The sequence below is a fragment of the Salmo trutta genome, chromosome 18 (assembly GCF_901001165.1).
Source record: "Salmo trutta chromosome 18, fSalTru1.1, whole genome shotgun sequence".
NCBI lineage: Eukaryota > Metazoa > Chordata > Actinopteri > Salmoniformes > Salmonidae > Salmo > Salmo trutta.
This window is the reverse complement of record NC_042974.1, coordinates 4,075,148-4,093,482: the sequence shown is the minus strand read 5'-3', so window position 1 is coordinate 4,093,482 and position 18,335 is coordinate 4,075,148. Positions and strand designations below refer to the sequence as shown.

The window sequence follows — 18,335 nt, the reverse complement described above, 5'->3', positions numbered from 1 at the left end:
TGCGGAGGAGGGTCTAACGTCCTGAACGTCAGCCTGCGGAGGAGGGTTTACCGTCAGCCTGCGGAGGAGGGTTTACCGTCAGCCTGCGGAGGAGGGTTTAACGTCAGCCTGCGGAGGAGGGTCTAACGTCCGGAACGTCAGCCTGCGGAGGAGGGTCTAACGTCCCGAACGTCAGCCTGCGGAGGAGGGTCTAACGTCCCGAACGTCAGCCTGCGGAGGAGGGTCTAACGTCCCGAACGTCAGCCTGCGGAGGAGGGTCTAACGTCCTGAACGTCAGCCTGCGGAGGAGGGTCTAACGTCCCGAACGTCAGCCTGCGGAGGAGGGTCTAACGTCCCGAACGTCAGCCTGCGGAGGAGGGTCTAACGTCCGGAACGTCAGCCTGCGGAGGAGGGTCTAACGTCCGGAACGTCAGCCTGCGGAGGAGGGTCTAACGTCCTGAACGTCAGCCTGCGGAGGAGGGTCTAACGTCCGGAACGTCAGCCTGCGGAGGAGGGTCTAACGTCCCGAACGTCAGCCTGCGGAGGAGGGTCTAACGTCTGGAACGTCAGCCTGCGGAGGAGGGTTTTAGAAAGACGGACAAACATCAAGACCTCAAATCAAATTGTATTTGTTACATGCCTAGAATACAGCAGGCCTTAACCAACAATGCAGTTCTAAACCTAAACAACATGACACTTTTTGCAACAGACTTTTAGGAACACAGACACATAAACGCTGATGACACACTCTTCATAGTGGTAGTGATGTTGATTACCTTGATGTAGGCTTTAGGCGACCTTTGCGTCATGACCAATAACTCTCACTGTATTAACGTCCCAGCACTGGTAGGATCATTCGCTAGTGAATTTCCCCATTGTAAAGTTATCAGTGGATTTATAATAGGCTAGGTCTATCTGTGGATGGCGCATGTGTACAGTGCAGTAAGAATGTTGTGTTGAAGTGTTCCACAAACAGTCAGCCAAATCCCAGACCTCCCACACAACCCTCAGCTCTCGACCATTATTTTATTTAACCTTTATTTAACTAGACAAGTCAGTTAAGAACAAATTCTTATTTACAATGACGGTCTTCCGGGGAACAGTGGGTTAACTGCCTTGTTCAGGGGCAGAAGGACAGATATTTACCTTATCAGCTCGGGGATTCGATCTAGCAACCTTTCAGTTACTGGCCCAACGCTCTAACCACTAGGCTACCTGCCTCCCCAATGCAGGGGGTCAGACAGTCTTCCTAACCCACAGGTTAGTTTCATAATACAGACGGCCTTCCTGCTCTCCCAGCCAGGCCCCAGACCAGTGCTCCAGAACCCCATCCCAGTCCAGAGTAAAAACATTGTTTATCATCCGTATGGAACATCACAGGAGACACACGTAGCCTACACACATCCCCTCTCCCTGTCTAGAACATGATTTCCCTCCCAAATCCCAGGTAGCCTACACACATCCCCTCTCCCTGTCTAGAACATGATTTCCCTCCCAAATCCCAGGTAGCCTACACACATCCCCTCTCCCTGTCTAGAACATGATTTCCCTCCCAAATCCCAGGTAGCCTACACACATCCTCTCTCCCTGTCTAGAACATGATTTCCCTCCCAAATCCCAGGTAGCCTACACACATCCCCTCTCCCTGTCTAGATCATGATTTCCCTCCCAAATCCCAGGTAGCCTACACACATCCCCTCTCCCTGTCTAGAACATGATTTCCCTCCCAAATCCCAGGTAGCCTACACACATCCCCTCTCCCTGTCTAGAACATGATTTCCCTCCCAAATCCCAGGTGACTGAGATATGATTCCTTCTCTTTCTTCTCCTTCCCTCTCTTTTGATATTTTACACATCCCTGCTCATCGATTAGATGGGTTACACAGGAAGAACGAGGGTGGGAGGCAAAGACGAGGAGTCTGTGAGAGGGAGGGAAAGAGAGACTGTGAGAGCTATCGTTGGTGTCGATCTCCTTTCCCGAGCGTCCCCTCAGATTGATTACCTGGTCATCAGACTTGTAATCTTCAGCGTGTGCAAACCAATCCTCCTCTGATCCCTCCACGCAACCAACACACTCAGGAGTCCAGACCAGACGCAGGGCGTAAGGAGTCCAGACCAGACGCAGGGCGTAAGCAACAACCAACACACTCAGGAGTCCAGACCGGACGCAGGGCGTAAGCAACAACCAACACACTCAGGAGTCCGGACCGGACGCAGGGCGTAAGCAACAACCAACACACTCAGGAGTCCGGACCGGACGCAGGGCGTAAGCAACAACCAACACACTCAGGAGTCCAGACCGGACGCAGGGCGTAAGCAACAACCAACACACTCAGGAGTCCGGACGCAGGGCGTAAGCAACAACCAATACACTCAGGAGACCGGACGCAGGGCGTAAGCAACAACCAATACACTCAGGAGTCCGGACCGGACGCAGGGCGTAAGCAACAACCAACACACTCAGGAGTCCAGACCGGACGCAGGGCGTAAGCAACAACCAACACACTCAGGAGTCCAGACCGGACGCAGGGCGTAAGCAACAACCAACACACTCAGGAGTCCGGACCGGACGCAGGGCGTAAGCAACAACCAATACACTAAGGAGTCCAGACCGGACGCAGGGCGTAAGCAACAACCAATACACTAAGGAGTCCAGACCAGACGCAGGGCGTAAGCAACAACCAATACACTCAGGAGACCGGACGCAGGGCGTAAGCAACAACCAATACACTCAGGAGTCCGGACCGGACGCAGGGCGTAAGCAACAACCAATACACTAAGGAGTCCAGACCAGACGCAGGGCGTAAGCAACAACCAATACACTCAGGAGACCGGACGCAGGGCGTAAGCAACAACCAATACACTCAGGAGTCCGGACCGGACGCAGGGCGTAAGCAACAACCAATACCCTCAGGAGTCAGGCCCGAACGCAGGGCGTAAGCAACAACCAACACACTCAGGAGTCCGGACCGGACGCAGGGCGTAAGCAACAACCAACACACTCAGGAGTCCGGACCGGACGCAGGGCGTAAGGAGTCCGGACCGGACGCAGGGCGTAAGCAACAACCAATACCCTCAGGAGTCAGGCCCGAACGCAGGGCGTAAGCAACAGCCACGCGCACACCTATTTATTTGCATTGCATTAGTGAACTCTCATTTCACTTGCGACGCATAGTCTCTTTTTTGGGGGGTTCAACCCAGTGTTCCCTGGTAGGCTGTCATTGTAAATAAGAATTTGTTCTTAACTAACTTGCCTAGTTAAATAAAAAAAATCCCAAAATTTTGGGGGGGAAATATTTAATATTTATTTGGTGTATTTCACAAGAGTTCTGAACCTTTCTATTCTCATAGATTCTACATATTGTAAATTAAAGAAACATTTTTGCTAAGAGTATTATTATTATATTGATCAATGACTGACTTTTTAAATCACCCAGCAGTGCTATTTGCAGAGTTGGCTCTAGTTAAATGTTGCAATTATTCAGCCATTCCTGAACCTGTGACCAAAAACAAGCTACATATGGGCCGCACCAAAACAATGATTCTGTCTCTTCGCAGCAAAATATGCAGAGCTGGGATGGTTTTTTATATATATATATATATATATATTGGTTGCAATGATTGAAATGGAAAAACGTATGTTTTGAATCCAGTGTCATTTTGTGTATCAGTTCATAAACCGTGTGCCATGGAATCGGTACATTGAAAATCTCTTCCCAACTATTTTGCAATCAACTGGTATACTTTTTTATTTATCACAATTTCCTTTAGCCATTTTTGGTTTTTAATGCGGGGCCAACAGATAAGTTCCTTACTTACTCCCCCTTCCGCTTGCCTCTTCCATTTGTGCGGTAATGCTGCAATTAGTTGGTTGAGTAGAGCCTCCACCAGTCCTATTTATGATATCATTTACAAAGATTAGACAACAACAAAAAAATATTATTTTTTTATTTTTTTTACATTTTTCAAAAATATAGTTTTTTTTTTTATCAATTAGTATATTTGAGTTTAACCATAATATTTGTTCTGTCTTTTCTGGTGGATTAAACTGAAATTGCGACCAGCTGTCAATGGTTTGTTTTAAAAATAGCGATATTTATTTGAGATCGTTTAATTTTTTAATAACCGAAAGTGAGAGGTTATTCTGAATCTGAATAAAGGGAAAAAGGCCATTAAAAAAAATATATATATATTTCACCTTTATTTAATTCTTGGACATGGGGTGAGACATTCTTACTAATCTGCTGGAGAACCAGTTCGGATTTAAGTATAACTTTTGTATGACTGAAGCCTTTAGTGAGAGGTCTAATGCTTTAATATTTAATCATTTCTGCCCTCCAAATTCATATTCAGTATATAAATAGGCCCGTTTTAATTTTGTTTGGCTTGCCGTTCCAAATAAAATTGAATATTTCTGCAAATAGGTAAACTGGGATATGACTAAAGAGTTAATCAGGGTGATTTTTTTCACGAATAGACAGGTATTTTCCTTTCCACGGCAGAAAGAGCTTCTATTTTTGCTGACTTTCTATTAAAATGTATTGTAGTGAGCCTCTGACTGTAGGCCTAGAGCCGCTTTGATTGGCTAACAAAAACAAGCTACATGTATGAAGGCGCCTGTCTTTTTATGGGGTGCATGTCATAAAAACCACTTTTAAAAGTAGTTTTATTAAATTAAGAATTTGAAATGTCATGGTATATCCTTGTATGCAGCAATGTAACACCTCAACTCCCAGTTTAAGTGACGTCATCATCGCAGTTCTCACAAGCTTCTCTATCAACAGCCAGTCCAGTGTGCATTCTGAACACTGAAGTGTGGTTGAAGAATAGCACACCTTTCCCTCTCATTGAACTGTTGAAGGACGGGACTCAACCTGCGTGCCAAACAGGACACAGGCTAATTGTTGGTGTTGTTTTTAGGGGGGGGGAACTGCCTGGCTGCACAAAGGCACCGTTGTCTGAGGAAGTGAGGTCACTGTGAAAGCCCTGGGTTGTATTCATTAGGGGAAACGGTAGCAAAACCTTTTGCAACTTGAAACTTTAAGCACCCCTGCTGAGCGCAGGGGAGTTTGGTGACCGCTTGTGGGAGTATAAACCTATCCTTAGGGGATACACAGAGACACAGCAGCAACCGTTTCAACCCCAGACCACATAGCGAACACACACACACACACACACACACACCACACGTGTGGGTGTAGTTATCCTTTAATGCAGGGGGCACTAGCCAGAGACCGTTGTTTGGTTAGCGGTGTTTCTGTAGCCCTCATGAGATTGCAGAGTTTTCTAAGCAAATGGCCACTGGATTGATGCAAATAATCATGGTATCATTCTGCCAGGTAGGCATAAGCTGCTTTGTAGTTAGCTTTAAATTGAGAGAGTTTTGGGGAAAGCCTTTCCATCTACCAGCAGATGGTTATCATTAGCATCATCGCTAACGGCTACACTAAGTGTAGACTAAGAGCACCACAACACAGATGGGCATTCCTGAGCCCTTTCAGAAAGATGCAGGAAAATACTAATCACTGGTGCATTTTCTTCATGTCTTGTGAGTCACATGGGCAATTTTTAAGGAATGTTCTAGTAAGTTCAATACATTTTTGGAGTATTGTTTAATTCAGGTTTAATGTCTGGATTCCATGCTTGGTGCAACGCAGATCGTTTTTCTAGGGCCCTATATGTGTGTGTGTCTTAAAGGGTGTGTGGTGGTGTAACTGTCAGTGACTTCCTGTTCAGTGTAAGGTGAGACCTGAGAGATCAGGTGACTTCCTGATGTTGTGAGCTGTGTTGTCCACGTGTGACTGACCTCGCGCTATCTATCTATCTATCTATAGGGTTGCGGCGGCGGCAACCAACAGGCACATGCAGGATGAGGAGGCGGAGCTGAGGCTCAGCTGACCCCGCCCCTTTAGTGTGACCTCCCTCCTACCCTCACCCATCCAGCCAGCCGGGCCCATGTTCTCTCCAGAGCAGGAAAATATCTCCCCCTCCTCCACCTCTTCCTCCAAAGTGCCAGTGAAATATGGAGAGCTCATGGTGCTGGGGTAAGGAGCCAACCACATTACACTTCACCACTTAGTTACTAACTCAGATCCTTATGGCTGTTCCTCTATGTTGATGATACTAACTCAGATCCTTATGGCTGTTCCTCTATGTTGATGTTACTAACTCAGATCCTTATGGCTGTTCCTCTATGGTGATGTTACTAACTCAGATCCTTATGGCTGTTCCTCTATGGTGATGTTACTAACTCAGATCCTTATGGCTGTTCCTCTATGGTGATGTTACTAACTCAGATCCTTATGGCTGTTCCTCTATGTTGATGATACTAACTCAGATACTTATGGCTGTTCCTCTACATTGGTCTCCAGGCTGTCAGGTAGATGATTATAACAGTAGTGTTGGTCCTGGTCTCCAGACTGTCAGGTAGATGATTATAACAGTAGTGTTGGTCCTGGTCTCCAGACTGTCAGGTAGATGATTATAACAGTAGTGTTGGTCCTGGTCTCCAGGCTGTCAGGTAGGTGATTATAACAGTAGTGTTGGTCTCCAGACTGTCAGGTAGGTGATTATAACAGTAGTGTTGGTCCTGGTCTCCAGGCTGTCAGGTAGATGATTATAACAGTAGTGTTGGTCTCCAGGCTGTCAGGTAGATGATTATAACAGTAGTGTTGGTCCTGGTCTCCAGGCTGTCAGGTAGATGATTATAACAGTAGTGTTGGTCCTGGTCTCCAGGCTGTCAGGTAGATGATTATAACAGTAGTGTTGGTCCTGGTCTCCAGGCTGTCAGGTAGATGATTATAACAGTAGAGTTGGTCCTGGTCTCCAGGCTGTCAGGTAGATGATTATAACAGTAGTGTTGGTCCTGGTCTCCAGGCTGTTAGGTAGATGATTATAACAGTAGTGTTGGTCTCCAGACTGTCAGGTAGATGATTATAACAGTAGTGTTGGTCCTGGTCTCCAGGCTGTCAGGTAGGTGATTATAACAGTAGTGTTGGTCCTGGTCTCCAGGCTGTCAGGTAGATGATTATAACAGTAGTGTTGGTCTCCAGACTGTCAGGTAGATGATTATAACAGTAGTGTTGGTCCTGGTCTCCAGGCTGTCAGGTAGGTGATTATAACAGTAGTGTTGGTCCTGGTCTCCAGGCTGTCAGGTAGATGATTATAACAGTAGTGTTGGTCTCCAGACTGTCAGGTAGATGATTATAACAGTAGTGTTGGTCTCCAGGCTGTCAGGTAGATGATTATAACAGTAGTGTTGGTCCTGGTCTCCAGACTGTCAGGTAGGTGATTATAACAGTAGTGTTGGTCCTGGTCTCCAGGCTGTCAGGTAGATGATTATAACAGTAGTGTTGGTCTCCAGGCTGTCAGGTAGATGATTATAACAGTAGTGTTGGTCTCCAGACTGTCAGGTAGATGATTATAACAGTAGTGTTGGTCCTGGTCTCCAGACTGTCAGGTAGATGATTATAACAGTAGTGTTGGTCCTGGTCTCCAGGCTGTCAGGTAGGTGATTATAACAGTAGTGTTGGTCTCCAGACTGTCAGGTAGATGATTATAACAGTAGTGTTGGTCTCCAGACTGTCAGGTAGATGATTATAACAGTAGTGTTGGTCCTGGTCTCCAGACTGTCAGGTAGATGATTATAACAGTAGTGTTGGTCCTGGTCTCCAGGCTGTCAGGTAGATGATTATAACAGTAGTGTTGGTCTCCAGACTGTCAGGTAGATGATTATAACAGTAGTGTTGGTCCTGGTCTCCAGGCTGTCAGGTAGATGATTATAACAGTAGTGTTGGTCTCCAGACTGTCAGGTAGATGATTATAACAGTAGTGTTGGTCTCCAGGCTGTCAGGTAGATGATTATAACAGTAGTGTTGGTCCTGGTCTCCAGACTGTCAGGTAGATGATTATAACAGTAGTGTTGGTCTCCAGGCTGTCAGGTAGATGATTATAACAGTAGTGTTGGTCCTGGTCTCCAGACTGTCAGGTAGATGATTATAACAGTAGTGTTGGTCCTGGTCTCCAGGCTGTCAGGTAGATGATTATAACAGTAGTGTTGGTCCTGGTCTCCAGACTGTCAGGTAGATGATTATAACAGTAGTGTTGGTCTCCAGACTGTCAGGTAGATGATTATAACAGTAGTGTTGGTCCTGGTCTCCAGGCTGTCAGGTAGGTGATTATAACAGTAGTGTTGGTCTCCAGACTGTCAGGTAGATGATTATAACAGTAGTGTTGGTCTATCAGTGATGAGTGAGCTATCAGCAGAGCTGGAACACACAGAGACACACAGCATAAACCTAACTTTAAACCTAGCCTTTGTCCTCATGTGGACATGGGAAATACTTTAGGGGTTTTCCAGTACCCACAAGGACAGTAATACAAGCCCACACACACACACACACACACACACAATGACAGGCATGTCTGTGAACTCACAGCAACTCTCCCTGCCTGCTCTTGGAACACTTCTTGCTTCCCAAATGGCATCCTATCCCTTTGTTTATCTCTCTCCCTCTCTCTCTCCCTCTCTCTCTCTCTCTCCCTCTCTCTCTCCCTCCCTCTCTCTCTCTTTAGGTACAATGGCTCTCTACCCAACGGTGATCGAGGCAGGAGGAAAAGCCGTTTCAGTCTGTCTAGGAGGCCCAAGGCTAATGGTGTCAGACCCAGCACAGTGCACGCTGCCTGCACCGCACAGGCAGCCAAGGTAACACACACACACACACACCCCTACCAGTCTCTCTTGTAGTGATTTGTGTTTTGTGTTATATTTGTATTTTTAATTCCAGCACCTGTCCCTGCAGGAGGCATTTTGCCCTTTGGTAGGCCGTTGTTGTATATAAGATTTTTTTCTTAACTGACTTGTCTAGTTTAATAAAGGTAAAAAAAACAACAATTGGAATTCAATTAAAAACCTACACACACACACACACACACACACACACACACACACACACACACACAACCCCATAACACTCCTGCCTTGGTTAACAGTGTGAGTATGTGAACCATGCCTTTATGAACACACGGAACACACTGGCTGTTTATGGGAGAGTTAAGTGTGAACTGTCCAATGAAGGGCAGCAAACAGATGTCCTACAAAGTGTGTCCTTGGAAACACATGTCTGTTTCCATCCTGTTTATTAACTCTTTAAACAGGCCTGTTAAACCACAAGGCTGGCATTATTGGGGAGGATTTGGATTAGTGATTGAGGGAGGGAGGGAGGGAGGGAGGGAGGGGGGGGGGGGGGGAAACGTCTAGAACGCTACTTAGCAGATAGAAATATAACAAAAAGAGCTGAGGACAGAACCTTGTCTGTTCAACATTTCTATACTGAACGTTCCTCTTTTCTCCATTCCTCCCCTGTCTCCGTCCTCCCTCCCTCCCCTGTCTCCGTCCTCCCTCCCTCCCCTGTCTCCGTCCTCCCCTCCCTCCCCTGTCTCCGTCCTCCCCTCCCTCCCCTGTCTCCGTCCTCCCCTCCCTCCCCTGTCTCCGTCCTCCCTCCCTCCCCTGTCTCCGTCCTCCCTCCCTCCCCTGTCTCCGTCCTCCCTCCCTCCCCTGTCTCCGTCCTCCCTCCCTCCCCTGTCTCCGTCCTCCCTCCCTCCCCTGTCTCCGTCCTCCCTCCCTCCCCTGTCTCCGTCCTCCCTCCCCTCTGTCCCTCCCTCCCCTCCCTCCCTCCCTCTCCTCTCCAGGCTATCAGCAACAAGGACCAACACAGCATCTCCTACACGTTATCCAGAGGTCAGACGGTGGTGGTGGAGTATACTCATGATAACAACACAGACATGTTCCAGGTAACTACAAGCTCATAGTGCCGTGCGCTCACCTTCCCTGTTCCCTCCCTTGGTAGTGCTTCTCTTGTCCGTGCCGTGTGCTCGCCGTGCCGTGTGCTCGCCGTGCCGTGTGCTCGCCGTGCCGTGTGCTCGCCGTGCCGTGTGCTCGCCGTGCCGTGTGCTCGCCGTGCCGTGTGCTCGTGCCGTGTGCTCGCCGTGCCGTGTGCTCGCCGTGCCGTGTGCTCGCCGTGCCGTGTGCTCGCCGTGCCGTGTGCTCGCCGTGCCGTGCGCTCGCCCTGCTGTGCGCTCGCCGTGCCGTGTGCTCGCCGTGCTGTCAGACTCTGGCGCTGCAGTCAAGTTTTAAATATGCTAAACCATAGTTTGTGACATCACCATGTCGCCACCATCAACGATGGCTGTCACACATCGATAGACCATACAATCTTAGTCACCCAACACTAATGTAGTGCACTTCTTTTGACAAGGGCCCAAAGGGCTCTGTAGTGCACCCTATTCCTTAAGTAGTGCACTTCTTTTGACCAGGGCCCAAAGGGCTCTGTAGTGCACCCTATTCCTTAAGTAGTGCACTTCTTTTGACCAGGGCCCAAAGGGCTCTGTAGTGCACCCTATTCCTTAAGTAGTGCACTTCTTTTGACCAGGGCCCAAAGGGCTCTGTAGTGCACCCTATTCCTTAAGTAGTGCACTTCTTTTGACCAGGGCCCAAAGGGCTCTGTAGTGCACCCTATTCCTTAAGTAGTGCACTTCTTTTGACCAGGGCCCAAAGGGCTCTGTAGTGCACCCTATTCCTTAAGTAGTGCACTTCTTTTGACCAGGGCCCAAAGGGCTCTGTAGTGCACCCTATTCCTTAAGTAGTGCACTTCTTTTGACCAGGGCCCAAAGGGCTCTGTAGTGCACCCTATTCCTTAAGTAGTGCACTTCTTTTGACCAGGGCCCAAAGGGCTCTGTAGTGCACCCTATTCCTTAAGTAGTTCACGTCTTTTAACCGGGGGCCATAGGGCTCTGTAGTGCACCCTATTCCCTAAGTAGTGCACTTCTTTTAACCAGGGCCCATAGGACTATTAGGGTGCCATTTGGGACCTATCCATATTGTTATATTTTTATGTGAATGTATTGGCTTGTTTGTACTTTGAATAGTGTTGTGTGTTTACTAGTTCCAGTATGAAGATAGTATTGTCTGAGTCAGAATGGCCCATAGGGCAGGAGCCTGTTTCTGTGCAGTCTGAAGTACCAGTAAACCCCCTTGATAAGACCTTATAATGTGGATAAATAACATATTACCTGTTTTGAATGGAATTAGCTTTAAATCTACCTGTGCAGTCAATGTCTCTAAACACATTTACCCCTCTGTCTTTCTCTCTCCCCATTTCTCTCCCTCTCTGTCTCCCACATAAAGTCAAGCTACTTGTAACATATTGTCTCTTCTCTCCCACCGTTCCCCTCCCTCCTCCTGTCAGATTGGTCGTTCCACAGAGAGCCCTATAGACTTTGTGGTAACCGACACGGTGGCAGGCAGCCAGAGTAACTCAGACACCCAGTCAGTCCAGAGCACCATCTCTCGCTTCGCCTGCCGTGTCATGTGTCAGAGGACGCCCCCCTACACCGCACGCATCTACGCTGCCGGCTTCGACAGCTCCAAGAACATCTTCCTAGGGGTGAGTGGGGGGAGGTGTGGGACGGGACAGGGGGAGGGGAGGTGTGGGACGGGACAGGGGGAGGGGAGGTGTGGGACGGCACAGGGGGAGGGGAGGTGTGGGACGGCACAGGGGGAGGGGAGGTGTGGGACGGGACGGGACAGGGGAGGTGTGGGACGGGACAGGGGAGGGGAGGTGTGGGACGGGACAGGGGGAGGGGAGGTGTGGGACGGCACAGGGGGAGGGGAGGTGTGGGACGGCACAGGGGGAGGGGAGGTGTGGGACGGCACAGGGGGAGGGGAGGTGTGGGACGGGACAGGGGGAGGGGAGGTGTGGGACGGGGAGGGGAGGGGAGGTGTGGGACGGGGAGGGGAGGTGTGGGACGGGGAGGGGGGAGGGGAGGTGTGGGACGGGGGGAGGGGAGGTGTGGGACGGCACAGGGGGAGGTGAGGTGTGGGACGGGGAGGGGAGGTGTGGGACGGCACATTGGGAGGGGAGGTGTGGGACGGCACAGGGGGAGGGGAGGTGTGGGACGGGACAGGGGGAGGGGAGGTGTGGGACGGCACAGGGGGAGGGGAGGTGTGGGACGGGGAGGGGGGAGGGGAGGTGTGGGACGGGGGAGGGGAGGTGTGGGACGGCACAGGGGGAGGGGAGGTGTGGGACGGGACGGGGAGGGGAGGTGTGGGACGGCACATTGGGAGGGGAGGTGTGGGACGGCACAGGGGGAGGGGAGGTGTGGGACGGCACAGGGGGAGGGGAGGTGTGGGACGGCACAGGGGGAGGGGAGGTGTGGGACGGGGAGGGGGGAGGGGAGGTGTGGGACGGGGGAGGGGAGGTGTGGGACGGCACAGGGGGAGGGGAGGTGTGGGACGGCACATTGGGAGGGGAGGTGTGGGACGGCACAGGGGGAGGGGAGGTGTGGGACGGCACAGGGGGAGGGGAGGTGTGGGACGGGACAGGGGGAGGGGAGGTGTGGGACGGGACAGGGGGAGGGGAGGTGTGGGACGGCACATTGGGAGGGGAGGTGTGGGACGGGACAGGGGGAGGGGAGGTGTGGGACGGCACAGGGGGAGGGGAGGGGTGGGACTGGGGGAGGGGAGGTGTGGGACGGGGGGAGGGGTGGGACTGGGGGAGGGGAGGTGTGGGACGGGGGGGAGGGGTGGGACGGGACAGGGGGAGGGGCGGTGTGGGACGGGACAGGGGGAGGGGAGGTGTGGGACGGGGGGAGGGGTGGGACTGGGGGAGGGGAGGTGTGGGACGGGGGGGAGGGGTGGGACGGGACAGGGGGAGGGGAGGTGTGGGACTGGGGGAGGGGTGGGACAGGGGGAGGGGAGGTGTGGGACGGGGGGAGGAGTGGGACTGGGGGAGGGGAGGTGTGTGTGCCAGTAAAATGAAAATGGGGGGATTTTCACCTCCCTCTCTCTTGATTTGATTTGTTAAACTATTCAGAAAGGTACATACCACACAGCTCAGTAAATCATGTCACCATAAAGACAATGAACAACTTACTTTCTATTCCCCCGCCAGGAGAAGGCAGCTAAATGGAAGACGTGTGACGGTCAGATGGACGGGCTGACCACCAACGGCGTGCTGGTGATGCACCCTCGCCACGGCTTCACAGAGGACTCCAAACCGGGCGTCTGGAGAGAGATCTCCGTCTGCGGAAACGTCTTCACCCTCCGAGAGACCCGCTCTGCTCAGCAGCGGGGCAAGATGGTGAGACACTCTCTCACACACACACACACACACACACACACACACACACACACACACACACACACACACACACACACACACACACACACACAGGGCAAGATGGTGAGAGACACACACAGGGCAAGGTGGTGAGAGAGACAGACACACACACACAGGGCAAGATGGTGAAAGAAGGGGGGGAGAGAGGGAGGAGAGAGGTAATGTGAAAACACATTCTACTATAAAGGGAGAGGGATAGAGAGATATGATTCCACAAGTAGTTTTTATTTCACTACTCGTTAGCAATTCCAAATGGCAGCGCAGGTCTTTATCAAGCATCATCCCACCTCCCCTCTTTCTCCTCGCTTCCTCTCATCCCTCTCCTCCTCCCCTCCTTCTCTCATCCCTCTCCTCATGTCTCCCGGTGCAGCAACAAATGAACGAGTATGTTATGTGGAGCTTTTAATAGTGAAGCGTTAACCATGTGTTGTCCAGCATTAAAGAACCCACTTCCTATTTCACAGCTGATTGGCTGTTTTAGATACTGGGCGGGCACCAATAGAAACGTCCCGTTACATCATGTACAGAGCCTGGTGAAAGTCTACACCTACGCTTTGCACAGTCTTCATATTTATCTGCCTGACAAGGAAATCTAAAAAGACATTAAATTAGATTTATTTCCTTCCGATCTACACAACCTATTTTTCCTAATGAATAAAACCAAAAATGAAGATGTCTTGATTGTGTATGTCTTCACAGCCCAGAGGTCATACTTGGTGGAAGCACCTTTTGGCTGCTGTTACAGCTGTGAATCATTTTGAAAAAGATTCTACCAACTTTCCACGACTCTTAGCCCACATGGGAAACAAATACTGTAGTATATTTAAGCAGTAAGGCCTGAGGGAGTGTGGTATATGACCAATAAACCACGGCTAAGGGCTGTTCTTAGGCAGAACGTGGCAGGAAGAGAGAAATGTAGCTCCGGTCTTTTAGTTTTGAATGGTTTGGGTTAGAGACAAGCAGTTTTCTGCATTGTAAAGGTCCAACCACGGAGACACAGCCATGCTCTGTGTGTTTCTATAGCAGAGGCTCTGGTATAGCTAAGCCCAGAGCCATACAGTACCAGAGGTTCTGGTATAGCTAAGCCCAGAGCCATACAGTACCAGGGGCTCTGGTAAGCCCAGAGCCATACAGTACCAGAGGCTCTGGTATAGCTAAGCCCAGAGCCATACAGTACCAGAGGCTCTGGTATAGCTAAGCCCAGAGCCATACAGTACCAGGGGCTCTGGTATAGCTAAGCCCAGAGCCATACAGTACCAGGGACTCTGGTATAGCTAAGCCCAGAGCCATACAGTACCATGGGCTCTGGTATAGCTAAGCCCAGAGCCATACAGTACCAGGAGTTCTGGTATAGCTAAGCCCAGAGCCATACAGTACCAGGGACTCTGGTATAGCTAAGCCCAGAGCCATACAGTACCATGGGCTCTGGTATAGCTAAGCCCAGAGCCATACAGTACCAGGAGTTCTGGTATAGCTAAGCCCAGAGCCATACAGTACCAGAGCCTCTGGTATAGCTAAGCCCAGAGCCATACAGTACCAGGGGCTCTGGTATAGCTAAGCCCAGAGCCATACAGTACCAGGGGCTCTGGTATAGCTAAGCCCAGAGCCATACAGTACCAGGGGTTCTGGTATAGCTAAGCCCAGAGCCATATATTAAGAAATAAATGACTTTTGCTTTGGATGCTCACCTCTCAAATGTAACATTAGCTTGAGAACACTGGACTTAAAACAACCACACAGATATAACCAAGTAACGTTTAATGTTTTACCTGACCGCCACTAGTGCTCCCAAGTCAAAAGTCCACTGGTCACGTTAATAAGTGAGTATTAAAAAAATCAGGTTTCACAGCTCCTGAGAGTTCCTCAAGGCCTCGGCACACCGGTGGGAACCAGGCATCTACAGAATGCCACAGGAAAATGACCTGTATAAAGTAGTGTAGTCCCTCACCTTCCCTGAGCCCTCCTGTATAAAGTAGTGTAGTCCCTCACCTTCCCTGAGCCCTCCTGTATAAAGTAGTCACCCACCTTCCCTGAGCCCTCCTGTATAAAGTAGTGTACTCCCTCACCTTCCCTGAGCCCTCCTGTATAAAGTAGTCACCCACCTTCCCTGAACCCTCCTGTATAAAGTAGTCACCCACCTTCCCTGAGCCCTCCTGTATAAAGTAGTCACCCACCTTCCCTGAGCCCTCCTGTATAAAGTAATGTACTCCCTCACCTTCCCTGAGCCCTCCTGTATAAAGTAATGTACTCCCTCACCTTCCCTGTCCCCTCCTGTATAAAGTAGTCACCCACCTTCCCTGAGCCCTCCTGTATAAAGTAATGTACTCCCTCACCTTCCCTGAGCCCTTCTGTATAAAGTAGTGCAGACACCCACCTTCCCTGTACCCTCCTGTATAAAGTAATGTACTCCCTCACCTTCCCTGTTCCCTCCTGTAGAAAGTAGTGCAGTCACCCACCTTCCCTGTTCCCTCCTGTATAAAGTAGTGCAGTCACCCACCTTCCCTGTTTCCTCCTGTATAAAGTAGTGCAGTCACCCACCTTCCCTGTTCCCTCCTGTATAAAGTAGTGCAGTCACCCACCTTCCCTGATCCCTCCTGTATAAAGTAGTGTAGTCACTCACCTTCCCTGTTCCCTCCTGTATAAAGTAGTGTAGTCACTCACCTTCCCTGTTCCCTCCTGTATAAAGTAGTGCAGTCACTCACCTTCCCTGTTCCCTCCTGTATAAAGTAGTGCAGTCACCCACCTTCCCTGTTCCCTCCTGTATAAAGTAGTGCAGTCACTCACCTTCCCTGATCCCTCCTGTATAAAGTAGTGCAGTCACCCACCTTCCCTGTTCCCTCCTGTATAAAGTAGTGCAGTCACCCACCTTCCCTGTTCCCTCCTGTATAAAGTAGTGCAGTCACCCACCTTCCCTGATCCCTCCTGTATAAAGTAGTGCAGTCACTCACCTTCCCTGTTCCCTCCTGTATAAAGTAGTGCAGTCACTCACCTTCCCTGTTCCCTCCTGTATAAAGTAGTGCAGTCACTCACCTTCCCTGATCCCTCCTGTATAAAGTAGTGTAGTCACTCACCTTCCCTGTTCCCTCCTGTATAAAGTAGTGCAGTCACCCACCTTCCCTGAATCCCTCCTGTATAAAGTAGTGCAGTCACCCACCTTCCCTGTTCCCTCCTGTATAAAGTAGTGTAGTCACCCACCTTCCCTGTTTCCTCCTGTATAAAGTAGTGCAGTCACATGAATTAAATGAACCTCCACACAGCTGCAGGGTCCAGTAATGTCATGGGGAAGAAGAACGATACCACACTTCATCATTTATCCTGAATTTAAAGGGGCAAAAACCAAGTGTTACCCGTTACTGACTTGGTAAACAGCCGAGGGAGGGGCTGGAGAAATGGAACCCCTCTCATGTTCACAGGCAGAGCAGTGGATACAAGGACTGACCATCCATGATGTCAAACATATAGATTTAACCAAGTTTTACATTTACATTGTTTATAAACGGTGAAGGATAACAAGCTTATATTTGGAAGACAGTCAAACTAAACTAATTAGGCATTTTCTAAGTTATATTCTTCAATCACAGATTGGCCTATTTTTAATCTGAACTTTTCAGCTCCAACTAAAGAAGCCTGGTAAAGCCTTAGCAAGACCCTTTTAGTGGTCAAAACATTTATTTAAGGAAAAAGCTAAATTTAGGACAAGAACATGTTTAGGCCTTTGTCTTCTCCTTGACATGTCTTAGGTTTAGTGTGAATGTCAGGGATTTCAGCCTGTAGCCTATGGCAGTATACCCAGCCTGTAGTTGATTTGAGGCTGTAGCCTATGGCATTATACCCAGCCTGTAGTTGATTTGAGCCTGTAGCCTATGGCAGTATACCCAGCCTGTAGTTGATTTGAGGCTGTAGCCTATGGCAGTATACCCAGCCTGTAGTTGATTTCAGCCTGTAGCCTATGGCATTATACCCAGCCTGTAGTTGATTTGAGCCTGTAGCCTATGGCAGTATACCCAGCCTGTAGTTGATTTGAGCCTGTAGCCTATGGCAGTATACCCAGCCTGTAGTTGATTTGAGCCTGTAGCCTATGGCAGTATACCCAGCCTGTAGTTGATTTCAGCCTGTAGCCTATGGCAGTATACACAGCCTGTAGTTGATTTCAGCCTGTAGCCTATGGCAGTATACCCAGCCTGTAGTTGATTTGAGGCTGTTGCCTATGGCAGTATACCCAGCCTGTAGTTGATTTGAGGCTGTAGCCTATGGCAGTATACCCAGCCTGTAGCCTATGGCAGTATACCCAGCCTGTAGTTGATTTCAGCCTGTAGCCTATGGCAGTATACCCAGCCTGTAGCCTATGGCAGTATACCCAACCTGTAGTTGATTTCAGCCTGTAGCCTATGGCAGTATACCCAGCCTGTAGCCTATGGCAGTATACCCAGCCTGTAGTTGATTTGAGCCTGTAGCCTATGGCAGTATACCCAGCCTGTAGTTGATTTGAGCCTGTAGCCTATGGCAGTATACCCAGCCTGTAGCCTATGGCAGTATACCCAGCCTGTAGTTGATTTGAGCCTGTAGCCTATGGCATTATACCCAGCCTGTAGCCTATGGCAGTATACCCAGCCTGTAGCCTATGGCAGTTTACCCAGCCTGTAGCCTATGGCAGTATACCCAGCCTGTAGTTGATTTCAGCCTGTAGCCTATGGCAGTATACCCAGCCTGTAGCCTATGGCAGTATACCCAGCCTGTAGTTGATTTCAGCCTGTAGCCTATGGCAGTATACCCAGCCTGTAGCCTATGGCAGTATACCCAGCCTGTAGTTGATTTGAGGCTGTAGCCTATGGCAGTATACCCAGCCTGTAGTTGATTTGAGCCTGTAGCCTATGGCAGTATACCCAGCCTGTAGCCTATGGCAGTATACCCAGCCTGTAGTTGATTTGAGCCTGTAGCCTATGGCAGTATACCCAGCCTGTAGCCTATGGCAGTTTACCCAGCCTGTAGCCTATGGCAGTATACCCAGCCTGTAGTTGATTTGAGCCTGTAGCCTATGGCAGTATACCCAGCCTGTAGTTGATTTGAGCCTGTAGCCTATGGCAGTATACCCAGCCTGTAGTTGATTTCAGCCTGTAGCCTATGGCAGTATACCCAGCCTGTAGTCGATTTGAGGCTGTAGCCTATGGCAGTATACCC

At 49.8% G+C, this 18,335-nt stretch overlaps 1 protein-coding gene and 1 long non-coding RNA gene across 5 annotated transcripts in view; both read left to right on the top strand.

The window, feature by feature from the left end:
* The window catches only part of LOC115152774 (E3 ubiquitin-protein ligase pellino homolog 1), a 41,891-nt gene that overhangs the window by 17,246 nt on the left and 6,310 nt on the right, over positions 1–18,335 (top strand). For all 4 annotated transcript variants that reach the window (XM_029697562.1, XM_029697561.1, XM_029697560.1 and 1 more), the window contains exons 2-6: positions 5,814–6,023; positions 8,554–8,683; positions 9,670–9,771; positions 11,226–11,423; positions 12,930–13,118. In XM_029697562.1, coding sequence (XP_029553422.1) covers positions 5,935–6,023; positions 8,554–8,683; positions 9,670–9,771; positions 11,226–11,423; positions 12,930–13,118 — 708 coding nt within the window. In that variant the 5' untranslated portion in view covers positions 5,814–5,934. The remainder of the gene's footprint in view (positions 1–5,813; positions 6,024–8,553; positions 8,684–9,669; positions 9,772–11,225; positions 11,424–12,929; positions 13,119–18,335) is intronic.
* LOC115152778 (uncharacterized) lies at positions 6,904–8,088 on the top strand. The gene is made up of 2 exons (XR_003867573.1): positions 6,904–7,262; positions 7,351–8,088. It is a non-coding gene; the product is annotated as an uncharacterized LOC115152778 (long non-coding RNA).